This window comes from Microtus ochrogaster, chromosome 4, assembly GCF_000317375.1.
Source record: "Microtus ochrogaster isolate Prairie Vole_2 chromosome 4, MicOch1.0, whole genome shotgun sequence".
In the NCBI taxonomy this organism is placed as follows: Eukaryota; Metazoa; Chordata; class Mammalia; order Rodentia; family Cricetidae; genus Microtus; species Microtus ochrogaster.
The window spans coordinates 65,299,466-65,324,497 of NC_022011.1; the positions used below are offsets into that span (position 1 = coordinate 65,299,466).

The window sequence follows — 25,032 nt, forward strand, 5'->3', positions numbered from 1 at the left end:
TCTGGGTCTGTGAGCAGGGGAAGTGGCACCATGGGAGGTTAAGCAGGAATAGGTGAAGTCTGCAGGCTAAGGCAATGTGCAGAAAAGGGCATCGTACATCACTCAAAATCTCCTGGGCGTTTCGGGCGCGGACAACGTTGGGCTCCTCCGGAAGTGACGTCCACTGGTGGAAGTAGTGTCGGTACTCCAGGTCGCTGAGGATGTACTGGCACCTTTTCGCCAGCACGTGGTTCATCATGTCATTGGGAATATGCACGTTTGCTTTTGTGTCCTCATAATCTCTCCTGTAGTTCAACTAGAGATGGTTTTAGAGACAGAAATTATTAAGGGATGAAAACCTAAAATATTCAGAGGCCAATTTCTTTAGTCCCATTTCTAATGTAGATCAGTACATAGAGAATAATACATAAAATAACATTAAAAATTTAAAAAGTGTTCTTTCTAACCCTCTGTAATACAATGTCATTAGGAAACTTGTTTTCCTTTTTTTTTTTTCCAGTTCAAAGCCCTTATTGTAGGCTTGGTTAAAAAAAAAGGGCAGGGGGCAATGTGTACAGACAGTTAGGGTGATAAAATCTGAAAGATGATCCATCCCCCCTACTACTCTCTCTCCCCCAGCTAATCTTGAGTCACGGGGAAGGTGATAAATGCGTGGACACAAGAGCACACGGAAGCTGTACACATCTCTCAGGGAAGTAAGCCCTGACTCACCGCACTCCGCATCTGCTGGAAATCCAGGCAGTGGACTACTCCGGGGAATTCGCTTATTTCTTTTCCAGCCAGGTAGTGACCTTTCTGCTTCTCATAGGTTTCCTTGTATTTCAGCTGAAAAATGGGTTCAACATTGAGAATCGCTGGAGTTTTCCATCCAACTTTTCTTGCTCCTCAATAAAGACTCTGATCCTAGGAGAGGAAACAGTCAAACTGACCTCACTGTTCACCAGGTCGGCATGCTTGGCTCCAACGATGGGAATGTACTTCTCATCCAGGGTGTAGCCGTAGGCCTTGGTTCCCTCCCATGCTCCTTTGTATAGTATCTGGAACAAAAAACCATTATGTTAATAGAATCACATTTACTTATATACCCAAACCATCATTTATGTTCAAGGCAAGAATGATTATCATCATTAGAGTACCTAACTTAAAACCAGGAAGTTATTTCATTAAATCTACAAATGGAAACATTTTATAACAGTTGATCACATTTATACTTCTTGAAAAAATGATAAATTTGCACATAAGGAAAAGACTCAAACATTGTTCCATATTGGTACACACACCACATACACATACACTTCTTTAAATTAGCTGGATTAAATTAGGGAGTATAGGCCTTCCATTTGCTGACTGGGATTGTACATGTAGGGTTGTTGAGGAGGGATGTGTTCTCCTCCATTTTTCTTTCTTTTTGGTACCTGTTCCATCCTTTGTGCTGTCCTTAGAGACCTGATAACACTTGCTACACCATTACCTATTTATTTGCATTAGTAGAAGCAATGAAGACAACTGGCCACCCTCCAAGTTCATCAGTTTACAAACCAGTTAAGAATACAAAAATTGACAAGACCGTAATTAGGAAACAAGTCATTATATAAAATAGGACTCACAGTGCTGTAGAGTTTCCCCATGTCTTTGGAGTGGGTGATGTGTGGTGTGTCTGGAGAAAATATGTACTTGCCCTTTGCCTTATTAAATGTTTCCTTATATTTCACCTAAAAAGAGGAAAAATAAAACCTTTTGGTTAGCCTAAACTCACATTTAAAGTTTCCTAACCTTGAAGACATAATAATCTACATTTACATAGAAAAACTAACCAATTGGTTGACTTACAGTTCATTTTAGCTAACTGAATATTCTGGTCAAGAATGCAGATATGTAAAAGTGAATGCAACATATACCATTGTCAAAGATTGTCTTGCAATTTATCCCTCTCTCAATTTTAAGTTGTCAATTATCTAGAATTAATAATTCACTTCGCTTCTTGGTCCAAGCACCTCAACATAAACAATATGAACTTACATCACTTTGATTGACCGAGTTAATCTTGGCTAAAACAATCTCTGGAGGGTCCACTACACTGGTAAAGTTGGGATAGTTGTCAAGAGCGGCTTTCTTATATTTTATCTGAAATGAATAGAGACAATTAAGATAGCTCTGTCCCCACAGGGCACCCCATCCCCGTGTGGCAGGTGAGGAAAGTAGGCATTAGGTTAGAAATCCAACAGCTCTGCATACCTGATTCACCATTTCCTGGTTCCGTGTAACCCTCACATGGTCCACAGAATCCAGAGGGATCCAGCCAATACCTCGGAGCCATTCCAGGTCAGCTTTGTAGACATTCTGAGGAGAGAGGCGAGATAGAAGGGGCCGTAGGTGATCCGTAGGATACCCGCAGAGGATTCCAGACAATCTTTCAGAACATTGTGATGGATTTCTCTTTAGTGGCTGTTGTCTTATTCATTCAGCCATGGCTTTGCCTGTGACTGCACAAGGCCCTGAGTTCAGTGCCTTAAGGACTCAGCACAAGGTGAAGTGCTGTGAGAGCGAGGTCACTGGAGGGCGCCTGGAGTTAGGGATAAGTTGTGGCCGTGAGGAAAGGGATTCTGGGCTCAGCTTACAGGTCTCTCTCTCATTCTCTCTCTCTATCCCCCCCCTCGCTCTCTATCCCCCCTCTCTATCCCCCCCCTTTTTCAACTTTGACTCCCTTATAAACAGCTACTTAAGTCTCTTGAGGAGTAAGACATCCGGGGAAGTAGGTCGGCTTTCCTCAGTCTTCATCTTCGATCAAGATTGCTAAACATCTCAGCTCAGTCTCCAGCATCATTCCTTTCTAGGGACAAACTCAATGCTCATGGCTCAAAGTGTCAAAGATGGAATGCTGCTTATTATTCTCAGTGTATGGTGTAGTAGAGATAACAAGAAACGACAGCCACTTACGTCACTCTGAAGGTCGTAGGCGATTTTTGCTTGAATAACATCGTTTTGGTCAGGATGGCACGTCCATTGGCGCAGGTAATGGCGGTAATCAATGTCACTGACAAGGTTCTGCCCCTCCTTGGCAGCCACCACCGACACCATGTCGGCAGGTATATTGATTTTGGCCTTTGTCTTATGGTAGTCCTCCTTGTAGAGCCTGTCATTCTGAATCTGGCCCGCGTGCTCAAACCAAACCAGCTTGGGATCGTCTCTCATTGTGGGGACACCGACATAGTGACCTTTCTGCTTCACGTGTTCCGCTTTGTATTTCAGCTGGGGAGAGGCAGAATATGGAACCCGTCAGCTGTGATAAATACGTGGCACAAAGTAGGGTTGATGAAGAAGAGGAACAGCCAGTAGTTTCACTCCCTAGCTTTCTGGTGGACACTTCTGAGATAACAAAAACCACACTGAAATAGAGATAAATGCCACTGAGATAAACCGAGATGAAGAAATAGTTTAGGCTTGCTACTGTTGTTGTTTTAGCCAGTTTCTTCGCTTGCCAAGTGGAGGCTGCCCTTCATAAAGTAGAGCTGAAGTTCTCCTTGAACTCCTGATCCTCCTGCCGCGACCTCTTAAGTTCTGTGATTATAGGCTTGTGCATAAACACCTGGCCGAGGCAGCCATTTTAAATAGAGAAAAACCTCATAAGCTTGTTTGTTCTTTAATTGCGGCAATTTATTTGGGAGCCTGCATTTTATAGAGGTCAGAAGATACAAGGAAAAACAAACAAACCAAAACCAAGCCCAAAGCCAAAGTAAAAAGACCCAAAAGGGAGGGAGTATTTCAGCCCTCAAAAAGCACAGCCAGGTCTACCAAGCTGAGATGGGGCATCCTTAAGCTGACATTCGTGTTTTACAACCTGTGTCCCTTTCTGGCAAGGTCCAGTTTCTGCAGGGTCCAGGTCCAGACATGTTGGGATAAATTACCTCACTCTGAACATCGCCGGAATGATGGGCATGGACAAACGGCACAGCATCTGGTGGCAGAATGTAGCCCGTGGCTTTCTGTTTCTCCCAGCCTTCCTTGTAGAGGTGCTAAAAGACAAAGAGCCACCAGAGGGGCTAAATGAGCCATCCGAGGAGGATGACGTCAGGTATGTAAATCTCCTACAGACCTGTTATGGTTTTCCTATCTCCAAGCACTAGACCACTGCAAAAATCCCCTACCTGGTCCAGGATGCGGGCAGCCTCTTGGGCAGTGTGCAGCAGCGGCGTTTCTGTAAGGGTATACTTTGATTTGATGGCATTCCAGTCTTTCCGGTATTTAATCTGAAAGTGAGAGGCATGAGGGTAAGTTACTTGATGTTAAGAAATCTCTCTGTTGTTGGACCCTAAAGAGAGACATGCATGGATCTAATCTACATGGAAAGTAGAAAAAGACAAGATCTCCTGAGTAAAATGGGGAGTGTGGGGATCATGGGAGAGGGGAAGAGGGGAGGAAGGGAGGGGAGTGGAGAAAAATATCCAACTCAATAAAAACAAAAAACAAACAAAAAGAAATCTCTCTGTTGTCCAAACATTGCCAGCATCGATAATTTGGGCGATGGGAATATAGCTCAATAATCGCAAGAGGCAGGGAGTCATGGCAACAGCCTCCGCAGGGCTGTATGCTTTCACGGCAGTGCAAACTCACGTCATCTCGGATCTCAGTGCTCTGTTTTGCTGTCACATAATCCACTCTGTCATCCACGGGAGTAAAGTTGAGACTTTCTATTTTGGTGCGATATTTTTTCTGGGAGAAAAAGAAAAATATGTGTGGATGTGTGAGCTGAGAGACACTAAATTAAGGGCCCTTCTCTGTTAGGGGGATACAGTGCCTTCAGTGAATGGTATTTTCTTGGAAATATAGCACTATATTTTGTAAACACCCATGCTGCCTTAGTATACTACCTATGACCTTTCAATATTGAGGTTTGAATTCAGGGCCTCGCAGACTTTAAAGCAGCAAAATGCTCACCTCCCAAGGTCTCATCATTACTTGTATCATGATATTTCATTTTTCCAACTGGAAGAACTTCTCCCAACAATTGTACACTGCAATTGTTGACAACAGAAATTTCCCATTTGTGCTATCTCACGCCTGGGTGAATGTGTTAGATGCTGTCAGGGATGCGGTCCCTAATGTGATAGCAATAGTACATTGTGGACAAAGTCTGGCTTACATCTCAGCAATGGAAAACGGTTAAAAGGCTGAGCTAAGGTGATTATATATATTGGCTCGTGCCTCTTGCTCATGTTCTAAGGAAATGTGTAGAATGGCTGGGCAAAATCTTGAAGTACCTCACTGAAAATGTCTGCAGCATGTTTGGCATGGTTGACAGAGACAGAATCATTTGGCATCCACCCAATTCCACGTAACCACTCCAAGTCAGCCTTGTAAACAGCCTGTGAAAAGAAGGGCAGAGTTAATTTAACAAGTCTAATTGTTGGAGCCTATTCGTCTGATGAGGAAATACAATGTAAATAGTGTAAAAGCCACGAGAGAAGCACTCAGGTAGCCAGGCAGGTAGAGTAGTAAAAGCAGCCGGGTCAGGTAGCTGCAGCTAGACGATATTTATTTTTCTACTGAATATGAACTACCCTCAATTCAGCTGCAGGGTACAGTTGCCAAGTGGCAGCACCTGTATTGAGCTGCACATTCAGAATTTAAGAGAAACAGGAAGTTTTAGACTTGCCAAAAAAATTTCCCGAATTGAAACTTTGACAGCTTTCTCGAGCTCTCTCAACAATTGCGTCAGTTGGAAAAGTGTATAGGTGCCTAGATCCGAGTATGAACTACCAACAGCTCATTTGTACAAACCTTGACTGCTGCAGACAATAGTTTTCCACAGTCATCCACTGTCATCTCCTTCCTCCCCCTCCAGCAGGATCTGACTGTGTAGCTCTTGCACTAGACCAGGCTGGCCTTGAATTGGCAGCAAAACCCTCTTGCCTCTGACTCCCAAGTGCTGGGATTAGAGATGTGTGCTACCATGGACCTGATTTGCCAAAGGAGTTTTTTGGGACCTTCCATCAAGATTCATTTACACTGCCATTTATTTTTTTTATATGAAATTTATAGGTTTCCTGGCATTGCTGATTCTGATACCACACTGAGAAAGCCTAATTACTATCAAACTCGGGACCATGTAAAGTCATGTAATTGTGACAAAGGTATGTTATGCCCTGATCTGTCTGGGAGTTAAAGCAGAATGATACAGTATGGCCCACTCACGTCGCTCTGTAGCTCGTAGGCTTTCTTGGCCTGAATCACATCGTTCTGGTCAGGCATGCACGTCCACTCGTGCAGGTAATTGCGGTAATCAATGTCGCTGACCAGGGTCTGGCATTTTTTAGAATGCAGGATGGAAAGCATGTCCACAGGGCTCTGGAACTTGGTCTTCCACTTGGCCCACTGCAGCCTGTACTCCCGCTCATTCTGAATCTTGCCAGCTATGAGGGCCCACCGGATCTTGTTGTCATCCCTGGCAGTGAGGGTGCCCACATAGTGTCCCTTCTGCTTCTCGTGGTCCAGCTTGTATTTATACTGCAGAGAAAACAGCAGAGCAGATGGGTCACGGCGGGTCCTCGGACGCACACAGAGAATTTGCTGGGAAAGAACCCGGAAGGCATGGAAGGGCCACTTACATCACTGGCAATCTCCCTGGAGGCCTTGGCAGACTGGATAGGGATGGCGTCCAGCCGGACATCACAGCTCATCTTGACCTCATCCCACCCCTCACGGTAGAGTTTCTGAAAAGGACAAAGGGTATGAGAGTTTAAAAAAAAAGTTTTCTCTACCTCATTGCTCTGGAACATGTAGTAGTATCTAGAGTCAAAGACCTGGAGCTGACACGGCTTCTTTCTTTTCCCTTGCCTCATAGCCTCCCCCTGGTTGTCCAAGGCCTGTCAACCTCCCTTTCTCAGGGTCGGTGCAGACAGCACGGGGACAAGCTAGATGCTAACAGGCTGCTACCAAGTCTCCTTAGCTCAGCTTTGCTAGTGTGACCATGACAGATGTTTTACATTTTTGAGCTTTTTCCTTTCCAATATGGCCTTTTCTCTCTTCTAGAAACAATACTGCATATTGTTTAAGCACATCAGATCTCCTGATAAAGGACAGTTGGATGGGACAGCTATCTTTTTTTGTTGTTAAAAACGAGAGATAAAGTAGTAGTTTATCACTCCCCTCCAAGGTCCTTATTTTCTATTTTAAAGTCAGATGGAGGGAACTATCATAAAAGGTCACAGCCAAGGACAGTTCAGAATCATCACATGCACGAGAATGTCATATATCAAAAATGATGGCATTGGCTAGTGTACGTGTCTGAGACATATATGTGTCACATACATTTTAAAGGTTACATTCTGTATTGTTCATGGCAGAAAGACGCAGGAATAATAGTAATTTAAACACGTAATTTAAAAACCCCACCATTCAGCATGGGGACTCCATGACAGTTTCATAACTGTTGATGATATCACAATTTTAGGCGAATTGAGACTGCCATTACGTCTTTTTTCTAGCCCGTGCATTTCTTTATTCTTTCCTCTTCCTTGTTCTTATTTCCCTCACCCTTGGCCCTGTGGTTACTGGCTCACTAGTAACCGGCTTGGTCACTAGGCCTTGGGGCCAGGGCTCTGCTCTGCTCCTCACTGTGGGCCAAGTGCTGGCAGCCAAGAGAACTCTCCCCCTCGGCTACCCTGATTCTCCCTGGTCACGGGAAGGCCAGCCGAGTGGCTGCGTGCGATACTTACATTGCTCACATTAAGAGCGTTTGCTCGAGCGAGGTTGATTTCAGGTGTGTCTGGCATTATATGGATGGAAGTTTTATCTTTGTCCCAAACTTCTCTGTATTTTGGCTATGGAAAGAACCAAAACAAACAAACAAAACAGAAATCACTACAGTTTTTTGCTAGTTTCAGTGAACAAGAACTTTTTTTTTTTTTTGGTCTGACCCAGAATCTCTTCACATTAAGGTAAAAGTTTTTGTAATTTTTACCTGTAAGTTACTCAGATTTGGTAAGAATATTATATTTGTATTCATCATTAATATTTTAGGTTTTAAAAATAACCCAAGCCAAAAGAATGCTATTATTCATGCTGCTTACATTTATCAATATTTATCCTAAAAATAGGTGGCCAACATATTTATCATTTCATATTTTTGTTTGATTGTCATGTGTAGATAGGATTTAGTTTTAATGCATAGGGAACAACAGCAACTCACAATACTGATATTCTCGGCGTTTGACTTAGCAAGGACGACTTCCGGTGTATCCACAATGCTTGTATACTTGAGCTTCACCACGGGGGTCCGGTAGACGCTGTCACACAGGATCTCCTGGGCATTTTTGACTCTCAGTACTTCAGGAGACCCTTCTGGCATCCAGCCAATGCCGCGCAGCCATTCCAAGTCAGCCTTGTAGATGGCCTGGGGGAGAAGACCCAGTTAAGCAGATGCTATATTGTCTCTTTCTGATGGTGGCAATGAAACAGGGAGCCATTTTCTTTATGTCGGGTTTTCCTTTTCACAAGTAATAATTGTCCACCTACACAGCTGTGCTTGGTTTCAGTTGTGCCGGGGGCCTACACTTATGTACATGTGGAAGAGCCCTCCACTTGGGCGTACGCAGGGATGATTTATGATGGGTATCTAGCTAATCAAAGCCATAAAAATGGCTCTCTACATAACCAGAACGACCTTCACAAAGTTCTCTGTTCAAATCTGGAACCATGGCGTCCCCATCATATACAGCCTACAGGTTTCAAGATGAAGACCGAAGACTTCAGTACGGACTCTGGACTGGTACTAGCTGGCACCTTCCCTTCCAGCCTCCTCCCATGCCTTCCCTCTGTGTCCTGTTCACACTGGCTGTCCCTGAGTGTCCCCTTCACCTTCAGAAGCCTGCTAAACCAGCGCTTCTTCCAAGGAAAGTTCCACTTCTCTTTTTCACAGTGCCACAGAACACACTCCCCCCGCCCTTCCATTTCCGTGGGCACTCTTCTCTAGCATGCATTTCTGCTTCACTGTGAACTTCCTCAAACCTAGAGCCACAACCTTGCTTTTCCTTCACATCTTTTGTGCTAATACAATACCTGGCACATGGCAGATTTAATAAGTATTTTGAGAGGGATAATTAAGAATTCAAAAACCAACTGCACAATGTTGGCACTAATTGAGTTTTTTTTTTTTTTTTATCTGAGAGTCCCTCTCTTCCAACTGGGATCTGGCGTATCCTTGATTATCACACCATATATAAAAGACAAGTGCATAAAACTGTCCTATTGTTAAAACACCAGCAATTAATATAAAAAGCCACTGCTTAGAAATGATATTTTAATAGCTAGTTATTGGACACAAACGTCAAGCTAAAATGGGAATAAGAGAATGGAAATACTAGAAAAATCTCAAAAGAAAAATCTTAAAATAAGTCAGCTTCAAAATTCACATTTCCCTTGCTCGTTTTTAAAGACTGTGATTTAAATACATGACTCAGTATACCAATGCAGTTTTATTCTAAAACTAGCCTGTCCCTGCCACTAGGCAATTTAAGTCATCTATAGGCATACTACAATAATTCATTCAACATTTAATAAGCACCTCTTGAAGAATAAGGAAACCAAGTTTAGAAAATTAAAAGAAGACATCCATTGTACACAAGAAATGCATAACCTTGGACTGGAAAGATGAGGCAGTGGTTATGAGCACTGGCTGCTCCTCCAGAGGACCCTGGTTCAATTCTAGCACCTGCATGGGGTTCACAACTGTGTGTAACAAGAGTTCCCATGTCTCTGCGGGCACCAGGCACATACATCGTGTGCCGACATTTATGCAGGCAAAATACCCATACACATAAAATAAATAATTTAAAAAGAAACACATAACCTTATAGAATCCGTCATTTTTGAAAAATTGAATTGGCATAGAGTATGAATAAATCTAAAAATGTCTTGGCCAAGATAAACCCCCCAATGCTAAGAACATTCCATTCAGGTATAGAAATAGGTGAGTTCAGAGCGTGTCCCTAATCTTTGAATTCATTCCATCTCTATCAGTCTTCAGTATACAGCTGAAGGGCCATGGCTATCCTTACACTGAACAAACCGTAAGTGTTAAAGACCTCAGTAAATCTCCAAGAAAATTGCGATAGTACCTTATCAATGAAAATGAGAACTTCCTGAACAAATCTGGCTATAGCAGAGTCATTAAAAAAATCTGGTAGAAGCCGGGCAGTGGAGATGGGGAGTCAATAAGAAATCAGCACGCCTTTAATCCCAGCACTTGGGAGGCAGAGGCAGGCAGATCTCTGTGAGTTCAAGACCAGCCTGGTCTACAAGAGCTAGTTTCCAGGACAGGCTCCAAAACCACAGAGAAACCCTGTCTCGAAAAACAAAAAACAAAACAAAAAAAAATCTGGTAGAATAGTAAAGGGATGTGCTCACATGGGAGAGCTGGGCTTCCTAGGATGCTGACAAGAGCCAGCATGCCGAGCTGTGGAGGGTGTTCTTCCCGGGGACACTTACATCACTCTGCAGGTCGTAGGCTTTCCTGGCTTGGATCACATCATTCTGGTCTGGAAAGCAAGACCACTGGTGCAGGTACTGCCGATAATCCACGTTGCTTGCTAATGCTTGGCCCTCTTTGGCAGCATTGATGGAGACCATGTCCACTGGGATGGAGATCTTGGCCTTGTGATCGTTGTAGGCTTTTTTGTACAGCCGGTCATTTTGCATCTTTAACACGTTTGCTGCCCAAACCAGTTTCGGGTCTTCCTTGGCACTGGGGCATCCAATGTAATGGCCTTTCTGCTTCTCATAAGCCGTCTTATACAGATACTGGGAAACGTGGGCACAAGGAGGAAGATCAGGTTTTTCTTCAAGCATCCTTTTCCTAAAGACAGCATTTTCCCGGACAATAACCCCACCTTCCTTGCGCCACTTTTATTCTGGACACTATTTTTTTCTCTAAGTTCATGCTGTAATTTTTTTTTTTGCACTTTTTGTCACGATATTTTTTTTTCTAAGAACATATGTCTGGAAACATTGTGGGCACCCTGAAAATAAGACCCATCGCCTAAACCTTTGCCCGCTTGAACCTCGTCAGCGTCTCCCAGACTACAGTCACCGCTTACCACCTTCAGATGCTTTATCATAAACAACCACAAGCCTGTACTCCCTATCATGTTAAATAAAATTAATTGCTTGGAGTTACTTTGAAATTGTAAACTTATTTTTAAACTGAATTATAAATAAATGCATAACATAAGTAGAGGGTAATCACAACATCTGTTACATTACAATGAATTGTGGTTCGTTTTAAATTAAAATTACTTTTAAAACTAAATTTACATTTTTTTTTTTTTTGGTTTTTCGAGACAGGGTTTCTCTGTGGCTTTGGAGCCTGTCCTGGAACTAGCTCTGTAGACCAGGCTGGTCTCGAACTCACAGAGATCCTCCTGCCTCTGCCTCCCGAGTGCTGGGATTAAAGGCGTGTGCCACCACCGCCCGGCCTAAATTTACATTTTTAACTAAAATTAAAATTTTACAATTAAGAAAACTTGTCCCTGTACTTCCGAAAACTGTCTAAGAAACCACAAATATTATATGTGCCACACTTCAGGGTGATAGCAACATTTTCTATGTTCGTTAACCCAACAAACTGTGTTCTTGTAAATCAACTGATGTTGAGAAGATTTTTTTTTTGGGGGGGGAGAAAAATTTTGTGCCTAAATATAGGAATTGTAGAACTAAGAGCAGGCAAGGAATCTTCTCAAATCACTGGACAAGTTGTTCTGGAATTTGGAGTTTTAAAATTTGGAAAATTACTGCCATTCTACTCTAATTCTTGAGGAATTAAGTCACCTCCCCATGTGTCTAGGATTCAGTGTTTGTGAACAAGGAAGAGCTCTTACATCACTGGCAATATCCCGAGAAGCCTTGGCATGCTGGATCCCAATGGCATCTGCACGTATATCATAACCCGTCATCTTGACATCGTCCCAAGCCTTCTGATATTGTTTCTGCAAACGGGGAGTGCAATGCCACAATAAGTCTGAAGAGGGAGCTGCTGAGTTAGCATTAAGATCGAGAACAACTCTTGTACACCCATTCGACAGTGACAATAAAATACCATGTTATTGATTGTAAAAAATGAACTCTTGCCAACACCTCTGCTGAACATAAATCTTCTCAGGATTTATATGACAGACTAGTTTCACACTCAATTTGACTTCCAGCACACTTCAAGGTGTGCAGTAAAGGAATCTCCAATACTGTGTGTGTGTGTGTGTGTGTGTGTGTGTGTGTGTGTGTGTGTGTGTGTGTGTGAGAGAGAGAGAGAGAGAGAGAGAGAGAGAGTTTGTGTCAGAAATTTCAGAGGCAGAGAGCCATATTAAAAATCACAAAACTATAAATCAGTGGGCCTTTAAGATAAAAACAATGATGGCTCACTGAAAAGGAAAACCAAGCCATATGCTACAAATACGTTAAAGTTACATTTTACTTTCTTTTTGAGAAACCATTGCCTTTCCCTTTCCAACAAGGATATATCTCTACACTATAAAAAGCAGAGAGAGACATACAAATTCCTAGTGTCTTAAAGACTTGAAATAAAAGGGCCGTGCTTTTGGCACAACTTTCGCTGAGTACAGTAAGGGAAGATGTGAACAAGAGCGCTCTGTGAAGCATCTTACATTGCTAATCTGGATGGCATTGAGTTTGGACTGCAACATCACTGGCGTGTCAGCTGGCACGTTCACGTTCGCCTTCTCTTTGTCCCAGGCATCGCGATACAGCGGCTGGTGGATGGGAAGAGTGATAGCACAGCGGATTAGGGAGTTCCTTACCACACAAGTGTGTGTGTGCGTATACACTGCATTTTATTTACAAACACTAATTTCATGAATAATTTGTGTGTGATACAATCTAAATTTTAATATGCTAGTAAAAACTCTTGCCCAATCCCACATCTAATTATGTGACCCCTCAGTCTATATGACAGGCAATTCTGATTCTAGACAATGCTAATTAAAACTTTGCTTTCTTAGCCAAAATAACTATCGTGATGTCTAAAGGTGGGATTGTTCTGGGACTTCTCAGTCTACGTCAGCATTGAGTACACATGCACATAAGTGACAGTTCTGTGGTTATAGGACTAAATAGCATTTTAGTTTGCAACTTCGAATGCAATTAAAATGTGCATCAGAGTTTGGACTCAGTTGTTTTGACCCAAGATGTGTCAATTACAGAGATATCTGGCTGACTGGCTGAAGATGTGGACTCAGCTGTGCCCCAGATCTTACTTCCTGTGATAGTGGCAATTTGAAGTTCACCACCTGAGTTCCCCTCACTTCTCCTGGACACAGAACCACAGCAGCTTACCTGACTGATCTGCACAGCGTTGGTCTTCGCCAGGATCACTTCTGGGGTGTCGACAATGCTAGTGAATTTGTAGGCCTCGGGCCCTATACGATACAACCTCTCGTTCAGAAGATTCTGAGCATTCTTCACTCGCACGACGTCCACAGAACCCTCTGTCAACCATCCGATACCCTTCATCCATTCCAGGTCTGACTTGTACACATTCTACACGGAGGAGGGAAACACACAGTAAGAAGACCCAGGTTAGCCAGTAGAATCCGATACTTGAACAGCACACAGAACCCCTCTGTAAGTCAGCCAAAGGGCATTCAGATTAAACGTGAATCTTTTCAGCGTGTTTTATCCTGGCACCTGTCTCTAGGAGAAGCTCATGGTCTCTCTTGAACCACTGGGAATAGAAGCGATAGGAATATTAGGGAAGGAGCTTTTTATAAAATACCTCCATAGTATTTTCTACATGTGTCAATTGAATTAAACCATTTCCTTATGCCTCTATCTGTTTCTGAAATTTAGACAGCTGATCTTGCAAAGATCAGAACAGCGGAACCAATATTTTCTACTGAATTATACAGAACAAGACTGATTATTTTTATCTTGGTGAATAGGATCCTGCTACCGTCAACAAGAATCCTTCACAAGACAGGAGATGTAAGGACAGCTCCTACTGTTACCCTGGAATGTCCAGAATGCCTTAGAAGATTACTGTCTAAAGGATGTCTCTAGAGCATACACTACACTTAGACCCACACACGCTATCTCCCTGGAGGCGAAGACATACGCACATCACTCTGTAGCTCGTAGGCTTTCTTAGCCTGGATCACGTCGTTCTGATCCGGCAGGCATGTCCACTGGTGCAGGTAATTACGGTAATCAACGTCGCTGACCAGGACTTGGCATTTCTTGGCTTGAACAATTGACATCATGTCCAAGGGTGTGTTGTAAATCCCTTTAGACTTCTCATAGGCTTTCTTGTATTCCCTGTCACTCTGGATCTTGGCAGCATGTATAGACCATACCAACTTGGGGTCATCTTGCAGGCTGCGGAAACCCACATGGTGGCCCAGTTGCTTTCTGTAACCTTCTTTGTATTTGTACTAGTATTGTGGGGGGAAAAAGCAGAGAAAAAGACAAATAAGATATTGATATCTTTCCTTTAAGTTATCTCAGAATCTTAATTTTAATGCAAATTGGCTCAACACTGAAAGCTGTTATCTGCTCGAGTCTAAAGAAATCAGGACTATTTTAGGTAGATGAATAAATCAGGAAGAAAACAATACGTAATTACAATAACATACAAATCTAAAATTTATGAGCAATCACTACTAAGACAAGAGCTTCAGATGTGTGAGGCTCATCTACACTAAAATGATGTTTTTTTTAATTTAAAAATAATTAAACAATGGCAGTTATAATAACAGTTTAATTCTCACAGTGTTACAGTGAGGTAGGTCCTAGACTGTCCTATAATTCAGAAGAAGATGGCACAGTAATGAGGTTGCTAGGTAGGTGAAGGGTTCAGTCAGACAGACCCGAGGGCACTGAAGGGGTCTCAGGTATGGAAGAGTCACAGGCACGGTTTTAGAGACTAGAAAAATATACGTTTTTCATAAAGCAAGGTCACTGGTTTCAAACAGGAAATGACAATAGGTCTGTGGACAATGGCCTCCATCTGATAAGCTCTGGAGTGGGCTGGTGCCCTTTGTGGCAACCTGGAAGTATTTGGGTCAAACAGAGAGAGAATTGGGATTAAGGTGTAGGTAAGGGGAGAAAATGAGGGCCGAGGAGGAGGAAGCAGCTATTGTGCACAGATGAGGGAAGGAGAGGAACCAGAGAAAGGAAGGCGTGTTTGAGGCTTGGAGTTCGGAGTAGGGGATGGCTTGGACCATATTACTGCTAGTAAACTTTGAATTAGTAGGAAGTGAAATTGAAAATGTAGCTGAAATATTATATATAAGCCTCTAGCATAAAATATTTGATAAAAAGTGTGATTTCAGCCTGAAGTGTTGTACCGAATGACCATCATTTATACTGTGGAGAATGCCAGAAATATTTGGGGATATAATGACACTGTATTGGTTCCTCCAGTTTCACCCAAAAATTTAAAAGCAGTTTCATATTTCGTTGCTACTGATAAATAATATACAACACAAAATGCAGCTGTTTGCATGGGTTAAGGAAAGAAACAGGGTCACTGAAGCAGTCCATTTGTTTATGGGGGAGGAAATCCCAGAACAGAAGGAAATTACCTCGCTGGCGATTTCTCTGGAGGCTTTGGCATGCTTGATTTCAATGGCATCTGCTCGTAAGTCATAGCCTTTCTGCTTGGCTTCATCCCAGTCTTTTTGGTAGAGTTTCTAGAGAGCCAGAGCACAGGTTTGTTTAGAAAATGAAGACAGACTCGTAGCAGGCATAGCAGATATCAAATCCATAATGTAAAGGCAGTGCAGGAAAAACATGCATCGCTGAGTCCCTTTGCTGCTGGATGCTTGCTTTGTAGCAGGAAGACCTCTGATGTAAAATTTAAAGCTAAGCATCTAGCGGTACCAATGACAGAATATTTACTTTCATCCCAACGTGGTGTGCACTTGAAAACCTCCCTCTTCCCCAGTACGTGGAGACTTCAGGATGAACAGTGAAACCAAGGATGCTTCATTAAGGCCCATGAAGATCTCCTAAGGTTTATCTTTAATTTTGCTCTTTAACTCAGAGTATTCTTTTGAAGGAATGTGATATTAACTCACGATCTTTGAGTGTAATTAAAATTTTACTTTGCCTATCACTTGACTTTGGAATGTCAAACAAGAAGGTCTCATCAGAAGACCTAAGATGGCAGTAGGCACTGTTGGGCATGGAAGCACTTGACTAGGGATTTATTATTTCAGGAATACATGAGGAATGAAGGCACAGTCATTGGCCATGGGGAGAACACCTTTCAAGGCCGAAGAGAGAACACCTACAGTCTAGACACTCAATCATGCATTTATGCAATGTTTCTGTTTGCTTGTTTTTCAAGACAGGGTTTCTCTGTGTAGCTTTGGCTGTCCTGGAACTCACTGTGTAGATCAGGTTGGCCTCAAACTCAGAGATCTGCCTGCCTCTGTCTCCCAAGTGCTGGGATTAAAGGTGTGATATAAACTGCCTATGACAACCTCTTAAAAGACAGAACTTCTATCCATGGATGCTAAAGAAAAAAAAAAGTAACACCAACAGTATGGGCATTAGTCATTAGCTAAAGGATAGGGAACTACTCGTTAGCAAGAAGACAGAGGCTTCTCCACACCACGGTTATTTCTCTTACATTGCTAATCTGCAAGGCATTGATCTGAGCCTGCAGCATGGCTGGAGTGTCCAGGGGAATGCTGATGTTGGTTTTGTCTTTATTCCAGGCTTCCTGATACAGCCTCTGAGGACAAAAGGAAACATCACGTCAGCTCAGCAGCAGAGAATGGACAGCCGAAACATTAAGTCTTAGCAACAACTTTATCTAAAAAAGCAAATGTTTCTGTATGTGCTTAGAATGACAAATTTGAGGCTCTACTGAGCAGGCACTGGGATTCAGACAGATCCTGAAAATATTCAGTCGACTACAAATAACACAATGAGCTCTCCATTGTGTGGATGGGCCTCATCCATCAGTTGAAGGTTGTTATACTCTCATCTTCCCCATCCAGAAGCAATTCTGTAAGAAACCACCCACAACATTGAGCTGCGATTGTCCCCTGGGTCTCTAGCCTTCTAATCTGTTTTGCAGATTCTGGAGTTGCCAGCCTGCATAACCACATGAGCCAATTTCTTAAGACTGCAATCTTTTTCTACATATACATCTATAGAAAGGTCACACTGGATCTGTTTCTCTGCCAAATCTTGCCTCGTGCAATGCCCCACTACTAGGTAGTATTATGTCCCGTGCCTTGATACTAGTAAGAGTTAAATACTCATTTCCTGGAATTGCTGTGTGTGGAGTGACATCTTTCAGTTTAGCGCTTCAAAGTCCCTGTGAGAAGGGAAAGACACGTTCTCCCTATCAGAGTGCTATTTCCAATGTGGCTGCATTAAGCTAGTTAAGAGACCCTCAGGTCTGCATCCTCATTGGAAATCTTTGAAGAAAACAGTCTGGTTCAGCTTTACTTGTCTTTACACCTGAACACTGTATCCAGAAACACAAAAGCTTAATAGATGGGTGACTCTTACCTCACTCATCTGCAGAGAATTGGCTTTTGCCAGGACCACTTCGGGAGTGTCCACGATGGAGGTGAACTTCAGGGCCTCTGGTCGTGTCCTGTACAGTCTTTCATTCACGAGGTCCTGAGCGCCCTTCACTCTGGTCATTTCTACGGAGCCCTCTGGTATCCAGCCAATCCCACGCAGCCACTCCAGATCTGCTTTATACACACTCTGCCAAGATGTCAGACCACAGAGTTGTGAATGTTAGACATGCCCTCTAGTAGCTGAAAACCCAAGGGCTTGAGGAGAGGGGCGGAGGAGCATGGGGATGTTGGTAGTACACGAGAAAGAGCTATGTTCTCAGAGGATGCAGGGGTTTTAATACTGATGACAAAAGTAACTGGTGGAAACAGTTATTTCTACTATCCGTTAATATAGCAGTATTTATGAATCCCACAATATACTTATGTGAAATATTAAAGCAATTGCATAACTGGGGAAGGTTTAAAGAACCTGTGCTGACTCTCACTCCATTTTAACCCCGTGACAAATAACTCACATCCTGTTTAGTATTTTGGAAGTGGTGATAATCATTTTAAAACGTTCAGATTTACTGTATCTGTTATTACGATATATTGATTTGCCAGAAATTACAAATGGCATGAAAAAATAGTTCAGAAATAAAAGACATGGCCTCAGTAGAGCTTTCATTTCTGCATTTTGCTTGCCATGGTTTTTTTTTTTTTTATTAAACACTGTGAATGATTCCTCCCTCCTCCACATCCCGGCCTGGGCTATTCACAGCCCACAGATCTATACCCAGAGGCTCCAACTGAACAACTAGCAAACATCCCTGCTTCCTTATTCCCCAAGCTCGTGCTACATACATCACTCTGCAGCTCATAGGCCTTCTTGGCTTGAATAATGTCGTTCTGATCAGGCAGGCAAGTCCAGTTGTGCAGGTAGTTCTTGTAATCTACGTCGCTGACCAGGGTCTGGCATTTCTTGGCCAGCACCAAGCCCAGCATGTCCACCGGGCTGCTGAACTTGGTCTTCCACTTCTGGAATTCCTTCTTGTACTCCCGGTCACTGTGAATCTTCCCTGCGTGCATGGCACACATGATCCTGGGATCGTCTTCCACGCTCTGGGCTCCGATGTGGTGGCCTTTCTGTTTTTCATAGGCTTCCTTGTATTTGTACTAAAATGCCAGAAACCAGTTCAAGAAAAACCAGGTTTAGATCGCGTGGTATGCAGAAGAATTTCAGACCTCAACTTTCTAACATTTCAGTATAATTTTTATGCTTCTCTGCTATCGTGAAAATAGCTGGGCTGGAGAGCTGGCTCAGTGGTTAACAGTACTGGCTGCTCTTCCAGAGGATGAGGTGCTATTCCCAGCTCACAACCTACACAGTTCTGGAGGGTCATGTGCCCTCGTCTAGCCTCCTTGAGCCACTCATACGGGGCACAGACATACATCAAGGCAAACACACACCTAAAATAGAATAAATTAAATTTAAAGGAGTGTAATGATTAATATAGCCTCATTTTTGAGAATTTTCCTTGCAGCCACTTTAATTCTAAAATGTATCCTCTGCAAAACGAATGGGGTAGTACTATCTGGAGAAATGCACATAGAAGCAATTGCAAAGTGGCTCGATAACCAGAATGCTCGGCACTATGGGAAAAAGCACAGGATCTAAGGGGAAGGCACTCACGTCGCTGGCAATATCCCTGGAGGCCTTGGCACTCTTGATGGAAATGGCATCCTCTCTCAGGTCATAGTCCTTCATCTTCGATTCATCCCAGCCTTTGGTGTACAGTTTCTAGGTAGAAGGTAAAACACAACAGAGAACGGAACTGTTTTAGAAACCCAACAGGCCACTCCCAAAGACGACTTCGTTGAGGAGGACAAACATTTTAATGGCTTCTACAGAGACTTAACCACCACCCGAAGGCCCCTCTTACCTGACTGATATTGGCAGAATTGCTTTTGGCCAGCAGGATTTCAGGGGTGTCTGGCATGACATGGATGGAGGCTTTGTCGGCATCCCAAGCTTCTGTGTATAAATGCTGTGGAGAAGGAGAGTAAAGCCTTCTGCTGGACCCAGCCACGTTAGTTCCCCTCAACCGTAACCTGTTTTTTTTTACTACGAATACAGCCTTCTAGAGGTAGTAAATAGTAAAACCTGGCAACATGGAGACAACTGGGCATGACCTGAGCACTCTCATAAACCAATATGATGGCCTAACTGTGGATCCTTTCCACCTAGTGAACCCTGAGCTTCCTTCTTAGAACTTCTGCAGAGTGCTTGGTTACACAGCAGAGGTCATACACAGAGCCGTGAGCCTAAGGGCAAAGCTCAACCCAACTTGCTGGAAGCCGAGTGTTCCTGAGAATGAAGTGTGCGTTTCTCACTGCTCTTGTCTAAAGGTCACAGTAGATTCTCTCTGCCTCTTTCCCTCTGTTCTCCTTTGTGATTGTCCTTGGTGTAGTGTAAACTGGTCTCTGGTGTTTTATTCTGCAAGCTCTTTCCTAGAGGTATTTCTAATTCTGAGAGCTCACTCTCACAACGGAAGAAGCGAAAGACACCCAGGCAGGGTCAGAACTCATCTCAGTTCGACTCAACCTGGAATGCACAGGCACCCAACTAAGGGACCTACTGATTTGATAAAAGATGAGCAGACAGATGGGACTCTGAGGAAAACATTCTTCTCTCTCGTGTGATAACAATACCAGCTCGGTTTCTAAAGTGGATTCTCACAGCCTAAGTCAGTGGAACAGAAGAGGCAGCTAGGCTGTGGCATGAACCACGGACCAAGAGAACCAGGGGCCTACGTCTGCTCCACCTGGGCCAATGTTTCATGCAGAGGCAGGTCGCAGCTGAGGGGGGGGGGCATGTGCACTGGTGGGGACATGATCCCCAGGTTCAGCTTTCACGTATACCTATGGTTAGAGGGCACAGTTGGAGAAAAGCACCGGAAGTTAGCTAGAATTCCTGCAGTCCTTCTACAGGAGGCTGCGGAAGTGGGCCCTCTCCTGATTGTTGCTCCCTGGCTCACCCGGCCATTCCCCACCTCGGGGGTCAAGTCCACCTCAGGCCTGACTGGTGGCAGAAATCCGCTAACGACTCACCTTGCTCATTGTGATGGCATTATTTTTCGCCAGGACAATTTCCGGGGTGTCGGTGATACAAGTGAACTTGAGCTGGTCGGCAGGCTGGCGGTACTTCCTGTCACTCAAGATTTCGCCGGCTCTCTTCACCTTCTCAACCTCGACGGAGCCAATGGGAACCCATCCGATGCCTCTCAGCCACTCAAGATCAGCTTTGTAGACAGCCTAGAGACCAAAGTGTTAAGCATTGAGACGTCGCCTTGTCATCCTGGCATCTGACTGACTGAACACATACAAAATAACTACTGAACTGTAGCTGTGAATAATTTTAGGAAGACCCATCTTCGTTTAAAAAGGCTTATGAAATACCATGTCCCTAGAGTTGGCTGTTGTTCACTGCATTTCGAAGACCCATCAAATCTCTTCAACACTGGATTTCAATGGAACAAAAAGGACATTACTGCCTGACTTCTAGGGAAAGGTGCTTGCCGTCTGGTGTGATGCTCACACCTATTCACGTGGGAATAATTCTCCTGGAACACATGGGGCTCCTATGTTGTTTGGCAGCAGCCTTCACAGATAGTTATGATAGACACAGGGTGAATACTACCAACTGACCACTTGCGAATGCAAATAAAAGCTTTCTTGTGCAAATAAAAGTAGCATTTTTACATGACTTTATATGCATGTGCTTCTAAATCCTGCTTTTCCTTGTACTTATTTTAAGTCTTTTTTGACTTGTCTTGGAATTCATTTTTTTCCATTGGATTTAAATAATCAGCTCTAAGAGAACACTTCTTCTAAGGGAAACATTTTATTTTTATGGTTTTTGAAGAACTTTTTTTCTTGTAACTTTGCAATACCATTACTTTCATAATCTTTCAAAAGCAACTATTTAGTCAGAGCCCAATCAAAACAAGAAGTTACTGAACCAACAAGGGGGTGTCTGGGAGGTCACAGGGTGTCAACTGCTGACAACAAAAGTGTCCCTTGTATTTTTAGGTCACTACAATATTTCAGTTTCCTAGAAACTGGCCAAAATGTTCATGTCTCATTCCTAAACATTCATTCACAAATTATTACTGATGTTTCCTATAAGAACATTGAGTCCGTGAAAGGATGAGATACAATCAGTCCAATTGGGAAATTAGTTTGCTTTAAATCAGGACTCCTTAACCTGACATCAGTGAACTTGGACATAACTAAATCTAACATCCATATTTTTATTAACATCTAACTGAAACATAGCATTCAAACAAGTATAACTATGGATAACAGACTACAGTACCATTAATACTTCATGTGTTCTAGCAATATGTGTTAGGGACACTTGTGTTATTTGAAGATGTTACAGACTTCTTAAAATACTTATGCCTTTCACTTTTCTTTGGAATTAGTTATTATACTCAGAGCTAGTTATTATAGGTAGGGCTACTATAATTATTGAATATGTTAACAAATAAGTACACATATGATCATATCTCAGTTTTGGTTGGATATTTTCATAATCGTTCTCAATATGGTTGGCTTCCTTTGAGCTCAATGCTTATTTTATGTATATTTCATGGGTTTTATTAAGCTTCCCAAAGATTCTCTGACACTGAAAATGTCAGATTTCCCCCACTGAACTGTTTGAAGACATGGCTGAAGAACATCAGACCCACTTACATCGCTCTGGAGGTCATAGGCCTTCCGCGCCTGAATGACGTCATTCTGATCAGGCAGGCAGGTCCATTCATGCAGAGGATGCTTGTAGTCTATGTCACTGACCAAGATCTGGCACTTCTTGGCCAGCACCACGCCCAGCATGTCCACCGGGCTGCTGTACTTGGTCTTCCACTTCTCAAAGTCCTTCTTGTACTCCCGGTCACTCTGGATCTTGGCCACGTGCATGGACCACATCATCTTGGGGTCATCTTCGATGTTCCGTGCCCCAATGTGGTGGCCCAGCTGCTTGCGGTAGCCTTCCTTATACTTGTACTGGAGAAAGAAAAGTTATGTAAATCCGATGAAAGAAACACATACTACTTCTGTGTATTTTCCCACTATTATCAAGCAGAACAAAGACTATTACCAACCCCATCTATAAAACAGGATCCTGATGGTCACAATGTATGTTTGTAACAGGGGTCAGCCTACACTTCAGGGCTCCTTGTATTTTGTATTCTTTCTTTCTCTAAACTACACTACCCCAGTATACATCGAATTCCTTGGCAAATAAACTTCAGTGCTTTTTTTTTTAAACCATTAACATTAAAGATATTTTAGAATATTTCTCTTGTTAGACCTTTGAATGAATTCCTTGGTCATGGATATGCATCCCATTTAGGTAGAGTTTATGTGCCAAAAAGCTATTCTCCTTATTAGCGTCAGCGTCACCTACATTTGCCAGAAGAGTCATTCCTTGGGGTTCAGAAACTGTCTACTTTTAAAGTTCAAAAGCCACCCTTCTCATTTTAACTTCGTATGGGGGGGCACTAAAGGAGGATGACACTTGGAAGTGCAAGCAAGGGCTGGCAACAAACACCCTGAAAGTGTCCCTCTGACAACATTTTAAAGAAACGCTTCTTAAAAAAAAAAAAAAAGTCAACTTACATCACTAGCAATCTCTCTCGATGCCTTGGCTGCTCGGATAGGAATGGCATCTAGGCGTAAGTCGTAGCCTTGCTTCTTGGCCTCTTCCAGCGACACTTTGTAGAGTTTCTGTGGAGAGAGTCCTTAGTCACCACCCCCTTCGGTGCTTCCTGTCACCATTTCAACTGAAATGAATCCCCTAAACACAGTGGCGGTGTCACGGACATTTACACTTCACAGGCCACAGGTCCTCGGACACATGTTTGAGACCATCAGGATTTCCTGGCTGGTAAATCTGAAAACATGCTGGGGGGAGCATCCATGTTTGGGTGCTATACCATGGCTGACCCCCGGAGGGTCTTAGAGGAGGAGGAGTGATACCCAGGATACTTCCCCACAGGGACTCCACTTCCTGTCTGGTAACCAAAGCTTGGTCTTCTCCTTGTGGACCCACCACGTAGCCCAGGGTTAAGTCAAGGGCGAGCTGTTTCTTTTGCCAACAATGTCAGTTATAGGGTAGGTAATACATTAGGGAAAGCATTTAATGAAGGGAAACATCACGACCCCTCGTATGGGCTCTCTGGGTACTCACGTCGCTGTAGTTTATCCTGTTGAGTTTGGCCAGCATGATCTCAGGCGTGTCGGGCATGACGTGGATGGTTTTCTTGTCGTTGTCCCAGGCTTCTGTGTACAAGCGCTATTGAAAAAAAAGGAGAAAATTATTTTGGTGTTCACAGAAATTGTTATCTCTTTGACACAAAGTAGAACTAAATTTATTAAGGCTGCATTCCTTTCTTCATTACTAAGAGTTTATAAATACTTCAATTATTAAATAATTCAACTGTTCTGCAAAGTATAATTAGGTTTTGGTACTTAAAAATCTGTCTTAAGAATTATTTGCTGTTCTTTTTCGAGACAGGGTTTCCTACAGCTCAGTGTAGCTTCAAAATCATTACATATAGCCTTGAACTCCGAATCTTTGGTCTCTGCCTTCCAAGTACTGGGATTATAAACATAGACATCATGCCAAGCTTTACATATAGTATGCATGCATTTTAAGTAATATTTCAAATTTATTCATTGAAAATGTCAGTGTATGTGTGCTGGCTAGTTTTATGTCAACTTGACACGGCCCAGAGTCATCTGACAGCCCTGAACTCCAACTGACAATATGCTTTAAGAACAGGAGGTAGGCAAGCCTGGTGACCATTTTCTTAATTAGTGATTGGTGGGGGAGCCCACTGTGGGTGGGGCCATCCCTAGGCTGGTGGTCCTGGGTTCTACAAGAAATGCAGAGCAAGGCATGGGCAGCAAGTCAGTAAGCAGCACCCTCCACGGCCTCTGTATCAGCTCCTGGTCCTAGGTACTTGCCCTGTTTGAGTTCCTGTCCTGACTTCCTTCAGTGATGAACAGTGATGTGGAAGTAAAGCCAAATAAACCCTTTCCTCCTCAGGTTGCTTTGGTCATGGTATTTCATCATAGCAATAGTAACCCTGACTAAGACAGCATACAATGTATCTTTACCCTCCCAACTTCTCCTGGGCTCCTCTAAAACATCTCTTTCTTTTTTTTCTCTCTCCCTTTTTCTCTTTCTCTCAACTTCCTCTTTTTCATAGTACTTTAAACAAGAATTTAATATTTTGAAGCATCACCAAGTAATAAACATATTTAAGTAGAAAAACATTTATATTAAGACAGGTAATATAAACTCAGAAAGCAAAAACTCACTTGTTTTAATATGTAGATACTAGTTTTTACTCTCTCTCTCTCTCTCTCTCTCTCTCTCTCTCTCTCTCTGTGTGTGTGTGTGTGTGTGTGTGTGTGTGTGTGTGTGTGTGTG

General features: G+C 43.0%; 1 protein-coding gene across 1 annotated transcript in view; it reads right to left on the reverse strand.

The window, feature by feature from the left end:
* The window catches only part of Neb (nebulin), a 185,246-nt gene that overhangs the window by 58,085 nt on the left and 102,129 nt on the right, over nt 1-25,032 (reverse strand). The window contains exons 72-97 of the mRNA XM_026778640.1: nt 23,785-23,889; nt 23,214-23,321; nt 22,287-22,598; nt 20,640-20,843; nt 19,472-19,576; nt 19,222-19,329; nt 18,393-18,704; nt 17,533-17,736; nt 16,640-16,744; nt 15,588-15,695; nt 14,124-14,435; nt 8,189-8,392; nt 7,716-7,820; nt 6,606-6,710; nt 6,193-6,504; nt 5,259-5,363; nt 4,612-4,710; nt 4,146-4,247; nt 3,906-4,013; nt 2,938-3,249; nt 2,236-2,340; nt 2,020-2,124; nt 1,608-1,712; nt 930-1,037; nt 712-825; nt 98-295 (exon numbers count right to left, since the gene is read on the reverse strand). Coding sequence (XP_026634441.1) covers nt 98-295; nt 712-825; nt 930-1,037; nt 1,608-1,712; nt 2,020-2,124; nt 2,236-2,340; nt 2,938-3,249; nt 3,906-4,013; nt 4,146-4,247; nt 4,612-4,710; nt 5,259-5,363; nt 6,193-6,504; nt 6,606-6,710; nt 7,716-7,820; nt 8,189-8,392; nt 14,124-14,435; nt 15,588-15,695; nt 16,640-16,744; nt 17,533-17,736; nt 18,393-18,704; nt 19,222-19,329; nt 19,472-19,576; nt 20,640-20,843; nt 22,287-22,598; nt 23,214-23,321; nt 23,785-23,889 — 4,170 coding nt within the window. The remainder of the gene's footprint in view (nt 1-97; nt 296-711; nt 826-929; nt 1,038-1,607; nt 1,713-2,019; nt 2,125-2,235; nt 2,341-2,937; nt 3,250-3,905; nt 4,014-4,145; nt 4,248-4,611; nt 4,711-5,258; nt 5,364-6,192; nt 6,505-6,605; nt 6,711-7,715; nt 7,821-8,188; nt 8,393-14,123; nt 14,436-15,587; nt 15,696-16,639; nt 16,745-17,532; nt 17,737-18,392; nt 18,705-19,221; nt 19,330-19,471; nt 19,577-20,639; nt 20,844-22,286; nt 22,599-23,213; nt 23,322-23,784; nt 23,890-25,032) is intronic.